Raw genomic sequence first — 18,726 nt, 5'->3', positions numbered from 1 at the left:
TTCTACGTAAATTTATTTTAAGGTATAATATTATAGCATACAAGTCAATGTTTTACCTTGGAACGTGAATGATGATTTTTTTGAAAATTGACAATGGGTATTTATCATACTGAGGCATTTAAAAGAAATTCTAAATTAATTAATTAATTTCATGAGTTTGAATTAATTGTTAGTAAGGTATTTTAATTACTATTAACGAATTAGTTTAATTGTAATTGCATATTTTTCTCTATTCTTATAATGATATGTTAGGTGGGTTTATTCATATTCAAATTTATTTATTTTACATATAATGAACATAACAAATTATAAATTCAAAGCGTTCACGACATGACATAAAATAAGTGTTAATAATTTTTAAAAATAAAAATACAGAGAATAAGAAATAAAATAAGAAAATAAATAAGAAAATAAATAAAATAAGTAACAAAATAAAAGTAGATGGAAGCACACAGAGTGAACTTTGATAGACCCTATCTTAAAAACTTATAATACAACGTCCACCTAAATTCACCCTCACGTAAGTGGAATATATCAATATCCGAAGCGATTTCATTAAACATGGTTACTGCCCTCCCAATTGGCATTACTAATGACAGGTTAGTTCTGCACCGTGGGAGAACAAACAACGGATGCCCTCGATTCCTAAGGTAATTATCAGAGACACACAAGCCAACACCACCAAGAATGGCAGAGTTCACATTTACGCCGCGTATAAGTCTGAAAAAATATGTAGCTAAATAAAGATCCCTTCTAAATTTTAAGCTACAGTATGTAAGCATCCCTAAGAGAAAATCAGTCGGATAGAGCCACGGATAATATCTATACAGCCGAAAGTAAAGGAGTCTTAAAAATTTCTTTTGGACTCTCTCCACCATAAGGCCGTACTTCTTTATGCCTGTACCTACTTATAGAAATGAGCAAAACGAATAATAATTGTCTTTTTAATATTACAGTTTCTCAGTAAAAGTAATTTGAATTGCAATATATATACGTACTTATAGTTTTATAGTCCGGTTGTGTGGTAAAATTAATACATTATCGTAGAAACGTAGCTCAGAAAAACTGTCCAGTGTTGGTCGCTAAAACATCTGTCAATATTTGATGAAGATTTTGCTAATGTAATTTACCAACAGTCCACAACGGCAATACAAACGATTCGACTGTTGTGTTTGATTGCTAGAGTTAAAAGCCATGTTTTATTGCCTAAACACACAATTAGGTAAAAGGAATGATTCACATCTTTCGCTTAATTAAAACCATTCAAAATCACTCAGATAAAATACGTTGACATCGGAAAAGTTAAATCGTTATATTCTTCGATTTTTTTCTCAGACTGCGAATCCCAACTGATAGAAATAGGTGTATACTATTTATTTTATAGTATTAATTGAGGAGTATAGAAGCAAAACAGCAATCTTGGAAAAATTGGCAAAATAACCTATGAATGCAGAAATATAGAGCTGCTCATTATGCACATGGTAAAACAATATCTGAGGCGCAAAAAATTCATACAAAAATCACTTTAAACATTCACATTAGAAGCAAAGGCTGCATTCATCTATATTCAATATTATTCCCGTACAAAAAAGTCACGTGACAAAATGGTCGCTTGGTACAATTTGGGAGCAAACACAGCAAACTTTCAAATAGTTAGACGCAAACACAGCAATCTTATATATTTGGAAGTAAATGTAGCAATATTGACTTTTACAATTAAAATATCTTAATAAGTGTAGCGAAATTACTGATTTTTATTATACAGATTATATTTTCAACCTTAATTCTACATTGAAAAAAAAAAACAAAAAGGTCTGCATTAAACTTTTCTGCATTCAATTAGTTTTTTAGCCTTTTCTCCAAAACACTGTTTTGGTAGAAAGCTGACTTTGCTTCTATACCCCTCAATTGTTGATTCTTAGTAAAAAATACGTGTCAATTTAGTTGATTTATTTTTGAAAAAAGAATTTTTGGTACTGTTTGGTTATCAGGAATACAGCGGAAAACACATTTTGAAAATACTCGATATACTGGATTATTTGTTAGTTTGGGTTAGTTTAGGCTAGGTTAGGTTGGGTTAGGTTAGGTTAGGTTAGGTTTGGTTAGGTTAACCTAACAAATAATCCAGTTTATCGGGTATTTTCAAAATGTGTTTTCCACTGTATTCCTGATAACCGAACAGTACCGAATTTTTAAATAATTTTGCCGTTAAAATTTGCTAGTATGAATACATTATAATTATGTTGTACTAGTTGACGATGTCTCCCTGAAGCTAATAAAATCGGTCATGGCTATTATTAAAACCAAGTGGAATGCGTACTATATATATATTGCTTTATATACGTATATATTGTTTTAATTATGGAAATATCTCATAAAATATTAAAATTACGCGGGGTAATGTGTCTTCTGATTTCGCCCGGTTATCCTCGAGAGAATTTCAATATTGGATGACCCTTTCGAGATCATTATTTTTCCTCACCGGTTTCCTCATCATCCCTTTTACTGACGTGGTATATTCATTGTCATTAATTTAAGTCTGGCGATAAGATCGAGAGATTTCTCTATTTGATGATTTTAACCGTCAATATATTTTTTATCAATTATTTATTTCATCGCCCGCTGTGCTACTTAACAATTTGTGGAATATGCCAACCGTCAGAGTCAATGCCTCTGATTCACAATGTCATCACGGGGAGTACCAACACATTGATCGAAGATAATAATAAGTTTTCAGGCATTGCAGCAGATCGAAGATTATGTCATCTTTTCGTTGAATTTAATCATCCAAATAAGTATTTATATTAAATTTAGTTAACGATATTTTGAAAACACTTCTGGGAAAATATATTATAACCAATATAAAAAATCTTTTTGAAAAAAGTTAAGACTCCCCCGCAAGAATCGAACCTGCATCTCTAGGGTTTTGCGCCCATGCACATATACCACTATGCTAAAGGTACCATACTTAATTACGACAGATTTTAACTAATGGCCCTTATAGTACTTTCTGAAGCGTTTTCTAAATTGTGCTACTATTGGCTATCGGCGTTTGTATTTTAAATCAAAGTAGGTATTACTTTAATTACTAACCGACGTCACGGATCACTCCAAGATATTTTAGTGTTCTAGCTTCCTTGAACTTGCTGATAATTTTTAATTAATTACTTTTTTATTCAACAGATAATTCACAAGATTTAAGATAATAAAAAGAGAATATAATTAGAATATTACATTTCTTTTATAGTTAACTGTCAATTCATGGTGGAACTGCTTTGTATTATTTGATTAATTATTTGGTTAATTAAATAAAACACAATTTTATAGTACTTATTCCACTTTTTTACTTAAATTTTGGACCGGTTTCGTCCTCCTTAAAGGGACATTATCAACAATATTACATTCTAAATATTGTGAAGTATTCGTTGAATAAAAAAAGTAATTCATTAATAATATTTTAATTGCAAAGGCTGCGAAAAAAAATCTGGATATTCTTTAATCGTGAAATTGTAGCCAGGACGTGTGTTTTTACGATGAGAGTTAGTTGTTTTTATTTAACAACGCCATATTATTATATTATATTATTTTATGATATATAATGGAAAATGCAGTGCTTCGACGCTAGAATTGAATTATATAATTATTTAAAGAAATTAAGTAAAACTCCCATAAAACATCATTGATAATCAGAGCCCGATACATAATGATTGCTTTATTGGGTAATTATGATTCAACGGACTGGTTTGATATTTCGTGCATATTTTTTTGTAATAAAATACAGTACATTGATAATGACCAACAATTCGAATTCAGCGTTGAAAAATAACTCCAATTATTATGGAATATTAATTCCACAATGGTAGGAATTTTATAGACGACCTTGTAACGTTTAAAAAGGTCTGTTCATATTATGACGTCTCGAAAATGAAAAAGATTTCTCTTCTCATTACATAATATCATAATGGCTTATGCACTTATAGCAAGTAAAATCAAGTTTTGTAAGTGGGCAAGTATCTGAAGGTTTTAATAAGTAGGGTTGTCAGTTGTTGTCACATACGTTGTTTAATAGAATTATAATACTTATTTATCATTTTCATTGTGCATTATTTATATAAAATGAGCAATAATACATTCTGTCATTCTATAATAGATCAATCTCAGTTGACAATTTTATTTTTTAATCACGTTCGATCCTCAGAAGATCTTTTATAGACCTCCACAGAACAGATTTTGGTTTTTTACGAGAAATTAATGTTAGCCACTTGGTCAAACTATTAGGTCCAAACACACATTGAAAAATAAAATTTGCCAGAACCACGATTCGAACCCGGGACTCGCGACATTATATGCGTGACGCGTAACTGCTAGGCCATCGTGGGCATAGCATATATTGTAATAATTAATATGCATGCCTCATGATTATAATATATTATGTTGAATATATAAATGTCTACGAGAAAAATAGAACGGGTGTATTAATATTTTTGATCACTAGCCTGGAACAATCCACTGCTGGCTGAGCGTCTTTATTTTCGGATGTGAGTTGCTTTGCCACGTATTTCTGAAAAAATGAACAAGTTCTAGGACTAAAATGTCTTAAGGTTTACCTTTGGAATGTTTTACATCTTTAGGGTATCATCAGACGACTACATCAAGTGGTTGTCTATTCTTCGAGCTTTTTGTCCTGATCAATTAAGCTTATTACTAAACTTTATTACATCATATATTTACACTAAATTATTGTAGCATATCGTTGACATTTAAAAAATTCACAACATAATATTACGTAAGAAAACATACATCAAATTTTCATGCAGTGTGTATGTGATATAGGACAGATAAAAAACCTATGATGAGACTACGCCAATCTAAGCTGTTTCTAATGGATATGGAATATATAAATACTCGAAGAAATTTGCTTAAACATAGTCCCTGTAGTAGGTTAGATCTACACTACTTGAACAAAGGGGGTCTAATATTATAATGTACCTATCGCATTTTCCAGATATTTTTTTTTAAATACATTTAATTATACGGATAAACGTTCTCATATATTATTAAAGACAGAATCGTGGCTATTCTATACGCAAAGCAGCTATCGACAGCTAAAGTGATAAATATTATCACTTTATCATAATATTTAGGTATGTATTGCGCGGATAATTGTTACAAAAAGTTATCCGTCTAAACTGTCAAAACTGTCAAAACTGTCTAAAAGTTAACACAGCCAAAAGTGGGGCTGTTAAAACATAGCATTTTTGACAGTTTTTAGACGGTTAACTTATGTTTACAATTAACCGCTCAATACATATATATGATAAACTAATGTCGATAGCCACCTTGTGTATAGAATAGACCCGCATGCATGTTAATTTGGAATAATCACTCATACGTCAATGTGGTTAACGTTAAAGTTTATTCTTCATGTACATAGTAGAATAGTGCTGTAAATTCATAAACGCAGATTTGTGATAATGAGGCTTATTCCAATGTCAGTAAAGTTCATTATTCGACCACATTTACGACAAGAGTGTGATGTAAACGTTAGTAAATCTATTGTTATATGAGATATTTTTGCTTGTCCATGCTAATCACTAATCAGACTTATAGAATTAGTAGTTAAGTATTAGTCAAACGGGATGTTTATTACTATATAGAGAAGGTTTATTTAATGTCATTACTGCTATCGTATACCTTTATTATGAGTGCATTTTTTTCCTAATTAGTATTATACAATTATTGTAAAAAAACAAAGGAGGCTCAGAGCATTTTTTGTCGCAAATTTTTCATTCATTACCGTTAGTTATAAAATCATTTTTTTTCGGAAGACAACTTAACGCAAAAAAAAACGAAAGGCGCCAGATCGCATTCTTTGGTATGCATGCATTAAAACGCATCGAACCAAGGTCATGCATTGGATGTAAAGTTGATGCAACAACAACTAGTTATGTAGGTACTTGGTAGAGTTAAGTTGCATTATGAAATCGCCTGCTTCGCACTTCTTGGAAACATTAATGAGAATTTTATTCATCTCACATTTAGATCAATTTTATGAATCCGCCTCGAACACATTACACAATATAATATTATTTGTCATGTTAGTGCAAAAAGTTTATGTTTTAATGTAATACAAATAATAATTATTTCTTTTTTAACACTACAACAAGCAAAGAGGCCAAATGAAAGGAGTGCGGTGAAACAGTAGTGTAATTAAATTAGTAAAATAAGTGAAACAATCACAAACACACAGGCTTTGATGAAATCTCATAAATAGTGTGACCTCACCGATATTGAACTCGGAGTCTCCGATTGAAAAACCAGTGTCTTACGCATTGGACTACGAGGGAAACATAGAAAAAATATACTTGAAAAGCATTTGAACCGACGGGATTCGAACCTCCGTCAATCAGATTTCAATCAATGTGCTTAACTAATAATTATTAAGCAGTCTGCATAATATTAATAATGCTGAAATTCACTAACAGCTATGCGTCCGAGGTGTTGTATTATATACCGATAATATTGGCGATAATCTTTTGTGATTTTGAATCAAGATATTATTAACAATACATTTGTGCCTTGATATCTAGATGGCGTCAGGATTTCCCAAAATTTATAATTTGAACGTACTTAGGTACATATTACTTATATTTTATAATAGTATTAAAGTTAACTATTTTTTATTCAATGAATTGTACAGAAGATTAAAGAATTATAGCATGCGTTAATAAACATACAATTTGGAGAGATCCTGACGCCATCTAGGAATCAAATTCCCCAAAGATATGTCGCCACCATTATCGAAATTTAGCACAAAGTTACATATTGCCCAGAATCCTATAAATGCAGGATCGAGTCCCACTTGGTACAAATATTTTACAATATAAACTTAGTTCTAATTTATTTATGTTAAAAAAATGAATGCTACATTCTTAAATAAGTATTGCAAATAAAATTAAGTTTTAAGTAGTAGGTACCTACATGTTGAAGAATTGGTCATGGGTTCAAATCCTGCAGCTGGATTACATTCGCATATTTTTTTCAATTAAGACGATACATCAGTGAAACGGAAAATAATTTTCAACTATAGGCGCGACGAAATTTTGGACTCGCTGGCATTCAGGGAGCGAACGTCGAGGTGTGAATACGTCAATTTGTTTCGTGATGGCGACGGGAGTATTAATTCTTAAATTGTGTAAAGATGACTAAAAACGTTACCGATTTACTTGAAAAAGTGAATGAATATATTATTATTGCTACTAATAGAACATACGTTAAAGTTCCCACCACCACCCGTCATATATGCACAGCCGTAAACACTGCACGGACAAAATATAATATTATTATTATTAGGTTAGGTTAGGTTAAGTTTTTTAATTCTGAATTCAACTGAATGTTCATTTTGAGGTTAGCTAACAAGTGTCAACAAACTATACAAACATACAATCGACCATTGCACGATTGATACCCAAGCACGAATCAAATCGCGAAAATACCTTCTAATAAAATTCTTCCGTTATCATAATTATTATAGTTCTAAATTTTTTTGGGCATAGTAAATAGATATGAATATATCATAATATAGTTTTTATAATATATTTTGTATATTATAATCAATGACATTAGACACATTTGGTTAGTTTGATTAGTTGCAAAAAAACACCACCGGAGCGCGACCATCTATTTTGACCAATGCATGAGCACTTGACACATTTGGTTTAGTTGCAAAAAGCACCGCCATAGCGTTACTATCTAATTTGCCCAATGCATGAACTAGGCAGAAAAATTACTGCCGAATTCATGCACTCGGCAGATATTTTGTCTAATTCATGAATAAGGCAACGGGCTTGCATTTTTCATGATTTAGGCAAAATTTTGCCCATTTCATGTAATAGTAAATTTTGCACATTCGGCGTAACATATTATATATTCATATGATGTACAAAAATAGTAATATTATGCTGTATGTATGTACTTACGTTGATGTAACAAAGGTGATAATGTATTTTTCCTTGTAACTGACGAAGCACCTAGCACGGCAACGTTTATTCATGTAATAAATTAGTGAATCTGACCACAAGTCATAAATTTACGTTGTTATTGATGCGAAATCTACAATGCCATCGTTCAATAATTTATTAATAAGCAATGGGTATTATACTACATTATATTATTTCACATCAGATGTTTCAGATGGTTAAGCTGATAAATCTTGCAGAAAAGTTGACCTGGTTTTATAATAATGCATAATATATAATTGCAACTCGAATATAACCCAAATTTAATAAATTAGCAATATTATGTATTTGGAATCTATCAAATCGTCTATTGCTTATCTGACAATAATATCTAAAATTTGTGTACGAAAGGAAAAGGAAAATTATAGATCTGAAAATTTAGGAAAATAGGTTAAAAATGTCCATTTTTATAAAAAGGGTTTATCACTTGTAATTCACATCAAATCGAGCCTAAATATTGGGACCATACCTAAATAAGATTTCATATGAGTTGCCTAGAGTCATCTCACATATTTAAAAAATCGAGTTTTGAGATAATAGCAAAAAACCACCAAAGCACTGTTTTTTGTAATTAGAAGAAAAGTATTAAACTCCCTTGAGTATTAATGAGTGAGTGAGTCGATTTACATTATTTATATATAAAATGTATTATATAATACTCCTAAGGCTGTATACACATAGCACACTATGAGGAATAGAGCTCCCTGACAGAACTCACAGAATTCATAGAAAAATGTGAGTTGTGAACAGTCAACTTCATCAACGATTTTCACACGGTTTACAGTGACTTTTGATACCTAACTATTTTTCTTTATATATATTTATGCCCTTAGAATCTCTTGGTGTATTTAACTCAAAACTTACAAAAATGCAAAATGTGAGTTATGATTCTAGGCGACTCATATACATAAAAAGGATTTCAAGTTATATACATTTATATTATTATAAAAATCGATGTTTCTTAAAATAAATATAAAATCCACATGGTAAAAAATTGGAAACTTAATAAACTAAATGTTAGTAATAAATATGACCATAAAATATAATGTAATAATAACGTAACTCGTGACATAAATATGTAACAAATTCACATTTTTTACAATTATAAGTTTATCTTTGACTTAAAAAAAATCTTTTTAATGTTTTCAGATATAAATATTTATTAATTAATAGAGTTGAAATTGTAAATTATCAAAAAAATGTCTCAAATTGCAAGCCTAGTATTTTTCCGTTAGGTGCCTCTGCTAGTATAAGGATCCCCCTTAACATTAAAAATTGATAGATTTACTTTAAATCAATTCTCATTAAACTTATAAATTCTCAAAATTCTGATAAAAAGTTATATTTTGTTCTATTTATGAACAACAATTTTAATGAATTACGGTTTCTTTTATGTGTATAAAATTTGAAACTAAATGATATTAAACTAAAATAGACCAATTAGAGTTTGTCACATTAAAATGCTTACAATAGATCAGCGACCACTACGTTTTAACCATGATTTTTTGTTTAAATAATTATTTGACAACACTTATATAATAACAATTAATGCATCCACCCAAATAACAAGAGATAAAAATCAATTTGTGTCATTCAACTAATGGGACCGGCTTTGCTCTACTTACCAAATAAACCACAATTAAGCTATCTAACCCAAATCTTATCCTAGCAATTAAATTGATATTTATATATTTGTATAAAAGGCTCAATTCTTGCATATGGAAGGCTCAATCAGATATTTCGTGATGAAGTGAAGTGACAGTTCTTGTGAACGTTAATAGCCATCGTTGTGATACTTATTTACTTCGCACGTTAATCGTTTGAAATAGAATGGTTTTGAAATATAGAATATCTGGGAAAAGTTAAAATGTTTTAATTATATTAATAAAATAGTGTAGAAAGTAAAAATAAAAACTGCGATGTTGTTAGGTATTCAAAAAAAATATTAAATATGTTTAGATAATAACATAATAACGTATAATAAGTAATTTTAATGTTACGATTGTACGTATTTATTAACATTTGATGATTTGTGCTGGTTTTTTCTTACGGGAGAGATAATTTATTTGAATCAATAACAATTATTGTAATCAATTATTAAAAATGACAGTTGAGAAGTTATGCCTGTTATTAAAGACAATGCAATACATAATTGTGATAGCGTATAAGAAAAATATATGTGACGATATATGCCCGATGAGGTGTCAAAATTACCACCACGGTCATGGTCACGGCCATGGCCATAGTTACGGAGGTACCGGCTATCTATCCCAAGGAAACGACTTCAGTGTTGATGTGGAGAGTCTCGCCAGAGCTATGGGAGTGCCGAAGAATACGTTTTCTGATCTGATAACGAATACTTCGTCGTTTTTGTCGAGTATGGCAGGTTTGGATAGTGAAGAAGATACTAGGGATAGTCGAATTAAAAGCACAACTAGACGGCCTCCTTCCAAGAATAAGAACAAGGCTAATAGGTTGAGACCGGTTAATAAAGAGGCTGTACAGTTTTTTGATTCAGGTTTGTTTTTATGTGTTTCTACACTGTGTTATTTGTGATTGCACTAGTTTGGTTTTCGTATTGACGCACTATTTGAAATTTTGCACGAAAAAAGCTTAGTAAAAAGCTCACCAGTCCATCAATCACATTATGAAGACTGAATGATGTGCATTTTAAATACATTTAGCAAACAAAAAACCGTACTCTATTAACAAATATACAGACATTAAAATTAAATCATATACTTTTATTATAATGTAATTTTGGCACTTGTCAAAACTCGCGGAAGAAATAGTAGGACTAATCACGAAAGTAATTGTACAAAAAAATGAATATACATAAATGATTAGGTACGCTTTAGGTCGTTTGACTATATAGAGACGATAAGTAGCAGTATCAGGGAACTTTTTTGGGCATTGCCCAAAATTCTTGTATTTGATGTTTACCCCCCCCCTTAAACTTCAAAGTAAAGCAAAATAAGCTAATTGATCTTAAAATTTATAAAAACTTTACTTGATGTCAAGTTTTAATAAAAGACTAAATTAAAATAAGAATAGCATACATACATGATACATACAATGCGATTCTAAATGATAATTTTGTATTTTAATTATGGATACTTTTATAAGAAATTTTTCTGAGCTCATTGTGGTGATTTACCCCTGTTACATAACCTCTGACATATATAATAGAAATGTATGAAACTATATGAAAATAAGCTTGACTTAAGATACCAAATAATACTACTTACATAAAACTATTTCATTTTCATATTCATGTAAAAATTAAAGCATCTATATTTTCATATACGTGAGCAGAGGCTTTGTCAATCGTACACTAAATAGCTTTTGTGAAAAGTTACTTTATCAAACTTTTCACTGTGATTTGCACTGAAGAAAATTATACGCAAAATCAATTTATTTCAACGATGCAGGCATAGAGTTAGTTAGCCATTAAATATGTTTTAAATTTATATTAAATGCATATCCAAGATCTTTTATGGAAACTAGTCAGTATTAAATTGAATGTTAGTAACAAAGATGTTTTCGTAAATACGTGTTATTTTCATTAAGTAATAAACATTTTCTTACTGACAAATGATCCGATGGGTTTTCATTGTGGTTAATGTAAAGAAATAAATGACCATTAATAACGGTTGTTATTGCTTGGAAAAATAATGATAATTTTCCAGTATTATACTGTTAAGTGACTGATGATAATAACTGTCACTTTGCTATAAATGCATTAATTTATTAAAAGTGCTTTTTGTAATTAGATAGAGTTAGTTGTATTTCTATTAAATAAAATATTTAATAATAAACGATGTTCAATATTCAATAAGTTAATTTGAAAGAAAATATCGGACAATTTTTAACATAGTATTATTAAAGATATAATATATACATTTTTAATGTTCGGTGAAAATTTAAATTATTCGATTATTTATTACTATTAATAAAATACAAGGATTTGTCCATGATTTGAAAACATTTGCCTTGGATCAGCAAATTGACTATTTTCATGATTCCATGATACTTAAGCACAGAAATAAAGTTTTGTCATATTTGTCTATTTATCTGTCTGCTTCATAGTTAACAATTTTTTTTACCATGTCCGATCTAATAAGTTCATATGGCCCTCTACAAAGTGGAAGTTTGAATTAATAGATTTCTTTTTACGAGAAATGGATGTTAGTCACTTGCCCAACCTATTAGGTTCAGACTCATGCACAAATTGAAAAACAATTTGTGTACTTGTTAGACCCAGGATTTGAACCTAGAACCTACGACGTTATAGGCCGATACTTAAGCCGCTCGGCCATCGTGGTCGTTTTACTAATTACTGGACCAATATTGATGATAGGTTTTGGAGACAAATTATGCTTTTATTACAAAGTGGTCAGATATCGGCGAGGTCAAATATCAGAGGGGAGCGTGCCTAGAACATTCCTTTGTATATTTATAATTGATTTGAAAAAATAAATCGAATTCTTCATTTTGCATATCTAATATATTATGTAGGTACGTCTATTTTTTATTTCTGTATTTGACGCGGAAGAATTTACGGGCTATATTAAGTTTAAAATAAAATGCTAGTATTTTAATATTAAATTTTGTTTTTTCTGTCAATTGTTATTTCGATTTTAATACTATTATTAAAACAGTATGAATAATCGGCTTGCCTGTGCGTATATTATATGAATAATATATGGGATTCTATCACGTCAAATTTGTCTCTATTAGTAATTTTATATTATTGATCATTTACGAGGGTGGGTCAATAATTCCTTAGAAAAAAGCATTAAAACAGTTTTTATTTTTGTATTTTTTTTTTATTTCTCAACATAATCTCCTTGGAGCTCAATACACTTGGTTAGACGTTTCTCAATTTTTTTTAAACCGTCAGAAAAATAAGTTTTCGGAAGGTCCTCAAAATAAGCATTTGTCCGATCGATGACTTCTTCATTTGAAAAAAAACGTTGTCCACTTAGCCATTTTTTTAAGTTTGGGAGAAGGAAAAAGTCACTGGCGGCTAAATCTGGCGAATACGGTGGGTGGTCGACCAATTCGAACTTCAATTCTTCAATTTTAGCCATTGATCGTAAACATGTGTGAACACGGGCATTGTCCTGATGAAAGAGGATTTTTTTCCTGTTTAAATGAGGCCGTTTTTCTTCAATTTTGTTTTTTAGCTGGTCCAATAAAGATGCATAATAATCCCCTGTTATTGTTTTTCCTTTTTCCAAATAGTCAACGAAAATAATTCCACGTGCATCCCAAAATACAGTAGCCATAACCTTACCAGCTGATTTTACGGCTTTCGCCTTCTTTGGACATGGTTCGCCTTTCGAAATCCACTGCTTTGACTGTTCTTTCGTCTCGGGAGTATAGTGGTGTATCCATGTTTCATCTACAGTCACAAAGCGACGAAAAAATTCATCCGGATTGCGTTGCATGAGCGACAACAGGGCTTTAGAGGCCACCACCCTATTGCGTTTATTGTCGACTGTGAGCAAACGCGGCACCCATCTTGCAGAAATTTTTTTCATGCCCAATTTGTCATGTAAAATAGAAATGACGCTACCTTTTGAGATCCCTGTAACCTCAATTATCTCACTCAACTTTAATCTTCGGTCACTTAACACCATATCGTGGATTTTATTGATCATTTCTGGTGTAGTCACCTCTACAGGACGTCCTGAGCGTGGTTCATCCTTTGTTGATGAACGACCACGTTTAAATTCATTTAACCAGTTATAAATAGTTGCAAGTGAAGGAGCAGATATGCCGTGAACTAAATCCAACTCATTTTTTATTTCCTTTGCTTTTAACCCTTTTATATTAAAATGTTTAATAACAGCTCTAAACTCAATTTTCTCCAATTTCCATTTTTCCATTTTCCACAAGCAATTTTTTTTTTAAATGTACGAGAAACACACAACAACCCGACCAATCTGATTGAAACTTCGCAGCATACTGAATCGGTAGTGCCGCTGCACGAAAACAAACCGCTTACAGTACTAGTCGCGCCACCTGTCGGCTTTTCTAAGGACTTATTGACCCACCCTCGTATTATAAATGTGTTTTAATGCTCTTTGTTGATTTATGTATGGTGTTCTCTTATAAAATAAATGAATACATAATTCAACCAGTAGATTAGCGAACCATTTAAAGATACTCGACAATCGTAAATAAGCAATTACATATTTTAATTATACCAATAAAACGTGATCATTGTTTAAATTGTATACGTTTCGTACCTACCAGGGAAACAGGCAATATACGCTGGTAGAATTAAATACAAATTGTTTACCAAGAAAAATCGTATGAATAGTAATTGATTTTATCATAATAAATCAGTATTCCGTAGGTATTTAGAATTTTTTTTATTATTATTATCGTTGTAGAATTACTATAAGTACGTATGATATAACTATAATTATTATGTATAATAATTTATTCTGATGAAAATACAAGTTAATACATCTCCTTGCAAAGTTTAGTATTTTTATAATTCAGCAAATATTAATGTGTCATGCAATAATAGTAATGGTTTTGAAACATTATTTTTTATTATTGTTAATTTTACGATATCTGCGCATCTATTCTATACACAAGACTGCTATAGGCCGCTATTGGTAGGTATCGAGGGCAGTTTTTCATTTTTTGTATCGAAGTATTAGCATTTATTGTAATAATTACAATAGGTTAGCCGTCTAAACAGTCAAAACTGTCTATCTCGCTTTAAAATTTAACACAGCCAAGAGAGGTACTCTTAAAACATAGCACTTATTGTAACAATTACAACTAACTTATTGTAATCGTTACAATATACTTAGATATAAAAACTGAAAAAAACTACCCTCGATAGCTGCCGATAGCGGCCTAGTCTTGTTTATAGAATAGATGCTCTATGAATCCATCTTCAGGATGGTTGAATCATAAGCTATTATATACATTCAAAAAGTAATCTAAAGATCTTAGGCTATATTTATGTAATATTAAAAGTAGTTTGACTTTTAAAAACGACGTTTGAAAGACATCTGATGACGTAAATATTCGGTTTTATTCGCAAAAATCATGACCGATGAAATGATAAAAAATGTGAGAATTGAGTAAAATTTGGTTAACCCTCTTTTGAGAATTTATAGAATACATGTTTTTCTGATATTTTGAAAATGACGTATTTTTTAATAATAAGAATCTATCGTGTATATTTGGTTTTAAATAAAAAAATAATAATTAAATAAAGATGTAAGCAATTGAGCTATAAACTGTTTGAAGTTTGCATTCTAAAAAGAAAGACAGTTATATTTAAGCATATTATATAATATTAGATATGCCGCGAAAGAGACAAAAAGGAGTTTTCACCTAAAGGTCCTAAAGTAATATATTATGAATGCTATGATAGGTATATGATAAAGGGAAATAAACATGAATGAATCGAGTCATTTTCTTTATCTTCATTGCCTAATTAAGAGGTTTTTTTTAATTTTATCATACAGATACCGATTAAGAGATAATTAATAGGGTTAATTCAAAACTATTTCAGTAAAATCATAGAATAGTCTTACGGCGACAATCTTTATAATATTATGATAAAAAACATCTTACTAAATTTCACACGAAGAGTAAAATAGTTATTATTTCCAAGAAATATTAATAATTAATTATAATATTATAATAATTAATAATTGATAAAATCTAAATTATTATACACAATATGACATTATACGGCCTTATATTATCATAATGTGAATATTTTTCCTATCGAAAAGCTGATCATTTAATAAAGATATTTTTCTTTAGTTGACGGAATTAAGTTATTTTAAAAATCATTCAAACCTTATCCCAAAATTCTAGAATTAAAGAATTTTGGCATCAAACAATTAAGCAGGATTGCAAACTTATAACTGACAGAGAAAATCATATAAAGATTTCTAAGCAAAAGGGTGAAAATTTGCAACTTTACTAGAGAGCAATAAAAAAATAATTTTACTATTTTCGTAGTAAATTTTAAACTAACTACCCTATCAAAAATTTCTTTAATATTTTTTTAACGAAAACCGTTTATTTCATGTAGACAATTACATTAAATACCTTTTTCTGTCGAGCGCAGATGCTTTTCGATCCAATAATAATTGTTAATTTAAAATTTGAAATTTTCATACGTTTTTTGCATCATTATCACAAACTAAGATTATATTAGGTTGACGTAGGTTAGGTTTGGTTTGGTCTAAAAATAAAGTTCTAAAAATCTCATGCGGGCATCTGCGGCATATTTACCATAACTTTTTGAAAGAATTAATCTTATTACATAAATAACTCATTTTCGCCAAAATATCTCATACGACTTTTTGGATCAAACTCGAATTATCATGATGAGCTGCTTCTTTTGGCACTTCGGTGGTCGGTATTACCACAGAGTAACGTCGTTTGTGTGTGGCTTTGCGATTTGGACGGTCTGGGCGGTTTGGTTGAACGGTGCAGGCGGTGGGGGTGACTCTGGGCAGGCGAGTCCTACCGCTGACCGTTTGCCCGAATTTTCAGATTACCCACAAGAGTTTCATTTCCGTTACACAGAGGACCGGTGCGAGACGCCGGACGGACGTCGCGGCGCCTGTCTCAACATCAGATCCTGCGAGCCCCTCCTGGACCTGCTAAGGAACCTGCGGTCGAATCCCAGCGCTATATCTTATCTCAGAGATTCAGTATGCGGTTACGATGGATTAGATCCGATTGTGAGTATTTTTTCCACATTATCAATTATTTACTACAGTCGAACTTGGTTATTACGACCACGGAAATAGCGAGATCTCAGATGTAATGAGGAAACATTCGTTCAATTTTTAGTTTATCATTTTCTCCATACATTTATTCACTTTTATAACGAGCTACTTCTCGGGTATACCGAGTAAAACTGTTTAAAACAGCATTTTCGACCCTAGGCAATAAAATCCGACCGAGCAGTTAAATAGACCGATGCCGCTGGAATCGGATTACGTGTTTTCACCGACAACATAGAAAAAGTATCCACGCATATGGTTGAAATTGCATGTAAAAAATCCAAGCTTTGTGAAGTCAGTAGGTATCTGCCAGCGTTGTTTCGGGGATTTTTACGATGGTTTTCAGATTTTTTATATTCTACGCTTTAATAGAACGTCGCGCGAAAAATGTTATATAACAATATTACGAGTAATGCTTATAACGAGCAAATTCAGTCGGTCCCATCTTTCTCGAAATAACCAAGTTCGACTGTATACACATTTATACAGCCATAAATGTGTTATTGTTATTATATCATTTTTTATTTTACCTCTACGTGGTCGTCTTTCCCATGGATACTCTTAACTTAAAGTCATATAAATTCAGCCAAAGCACACTTGAGCGCATGTCTACCTCAGTCTTGGGTAACTGCTTAAGACCGGGTGTGATTTAATGTAGCCATTAACTTCAATATTGTCAGGCCTCGAAATGAACCGGAGCGCAGTACCGGTTCATGAAATTCCCGAGAAAAATTAAGTTAACCATCTGAGCTATCTTGGTAATATTATATTAAAAAATCTAGTATACCTACTTATTTTTATAAAATATGCATACATGTGTTGATATATCCGGAAAATTATCGAGAGCTCCGGTTCGTAAAATATTACATTTCAAGCGCTGATAAATGACATTTGGATTAATTAAAAAAAAACAGAATAAATTTAATAATATGTTCACTTTATCTATACATACTAATATAAAAATTGAAGTGTATATTGAATTAAGATATATTCCGAATTAAATAAATAAACGAAATATAGATAGAGTATGTATATGTATAATAAATTATGTGGTTTGCAGGTTATTATGTATTTTTTAAATACCTACATTAAATTACATCTACACGAGAAAAATCCTAAAAAGAATATAGGTACTGAATAATTATAGTCTCTCGAATTTCATATCTTTCACTCTTCGTGCTCTAATCAATGAAAGAAATGATTAGAAATGTGTGGTTCAAGTCCTACTTGGTCTACCTTTATCTTAGTATGATTGAGGTTTTACAATATTATCAATAATTAGAATCTAACATTCTTAAATTTTGTTTCTTTTCGATATAGAATAAAATTAATAATAAGTATTTTGTACATTTGCTAGTTATAATAATTGTTATTTTTAGTTGTCCTTGAGGACAAGAATAAAAAACACAACGATTACAATATTAGTATTTAATTTTTGAGAGAAAACAGGAAATATTGTGTTTTTTATAGCAAACTATTATTATTTCCGTATAAATCATATAATTATACGGGGTAAAACCACATTTTTTTGCATTTATTGAAGGTACCAATTTATTAGCTTTATTTGACGTATGCATTGGATGGCATTGTGTGGTTAGTTAAACGCAAATAATTGAAGACTTTAATTTATTATAACGTTTTGCTTCAGGTTTGCTGCCCAGATGATAATGGTAGAGGTGTTGACAGGCCACCAGAGCCTCAAGGCTATTACAGGCTCCCGACTCCTGACGATAACTGCGGAATGAACTTCAGCAATTTCACCAAGAAAGTTGTAGGTGGCTCTCCTGCGGCTTTAGGCAAGTAAAACCATTCATATTAAATTAATACACGAGTTTTATCAAGCGGATCCATTTTTTAGGTAAGTTAGGTGCACTATTAGACATCGACAATCATTAAATTTAGTCGATAAGTACCAGGTCCTGTTC

General features: G+C 30.9%; 1 protein-coding gene across 2 annotated transcripts in view; it reads left to right on the top strand.

Moving 5' to 3' along the window:
• LOC147065735 (venom protease-like) overlaps positions 1-18,726 on the top strand; it is a 50,488-nt gene that overhangs the window by 19,838 nt on the left and 11,924 nt on the right. Inside the window, exons 3-4 of one of the 2 annotated variants that reach the window (XM_085956749.1) lie at positions 16,599-16,756; positions 18,450-18,597. In XM_085956749.1, coding sequence (XP_085812875.1) covers positions 16,599-16,756; positions 18,450-18,597 — 306 coding nt within the window. Of the gene's footprint in view, positions 1-16,565; positions 16,757-18,449; positions 18,598-18,726 lie in introns of both variants that reach the window. The other variant, XM_085956748.1, reaches the window with a different exon arrangement.

The sequence above is a fragment of the Rhyacophila brunnea genome, unplaced genomic scaffold, assembly GCF_057557595.1.
Source record: "Rhyacophila brunnea isolate RB1 unplaced genomic scaffold, BYU_Rbru_1.0 scaffold_6, whole genome shotgun sequence".
Taxonomy (NCBI): domain Eukaryota; kingdom Metazoa; phylum Arthropoda; class Insecta; order Trichoptera; family Rhyacophilidae; genus Rhyacophila; species Rhyacophila brunnea.
The sequence above is the reverse complement of the archived record's forward strand: the minus strand, read 5'-3'. Positions and strand labels throughout refer to the sequence as shown.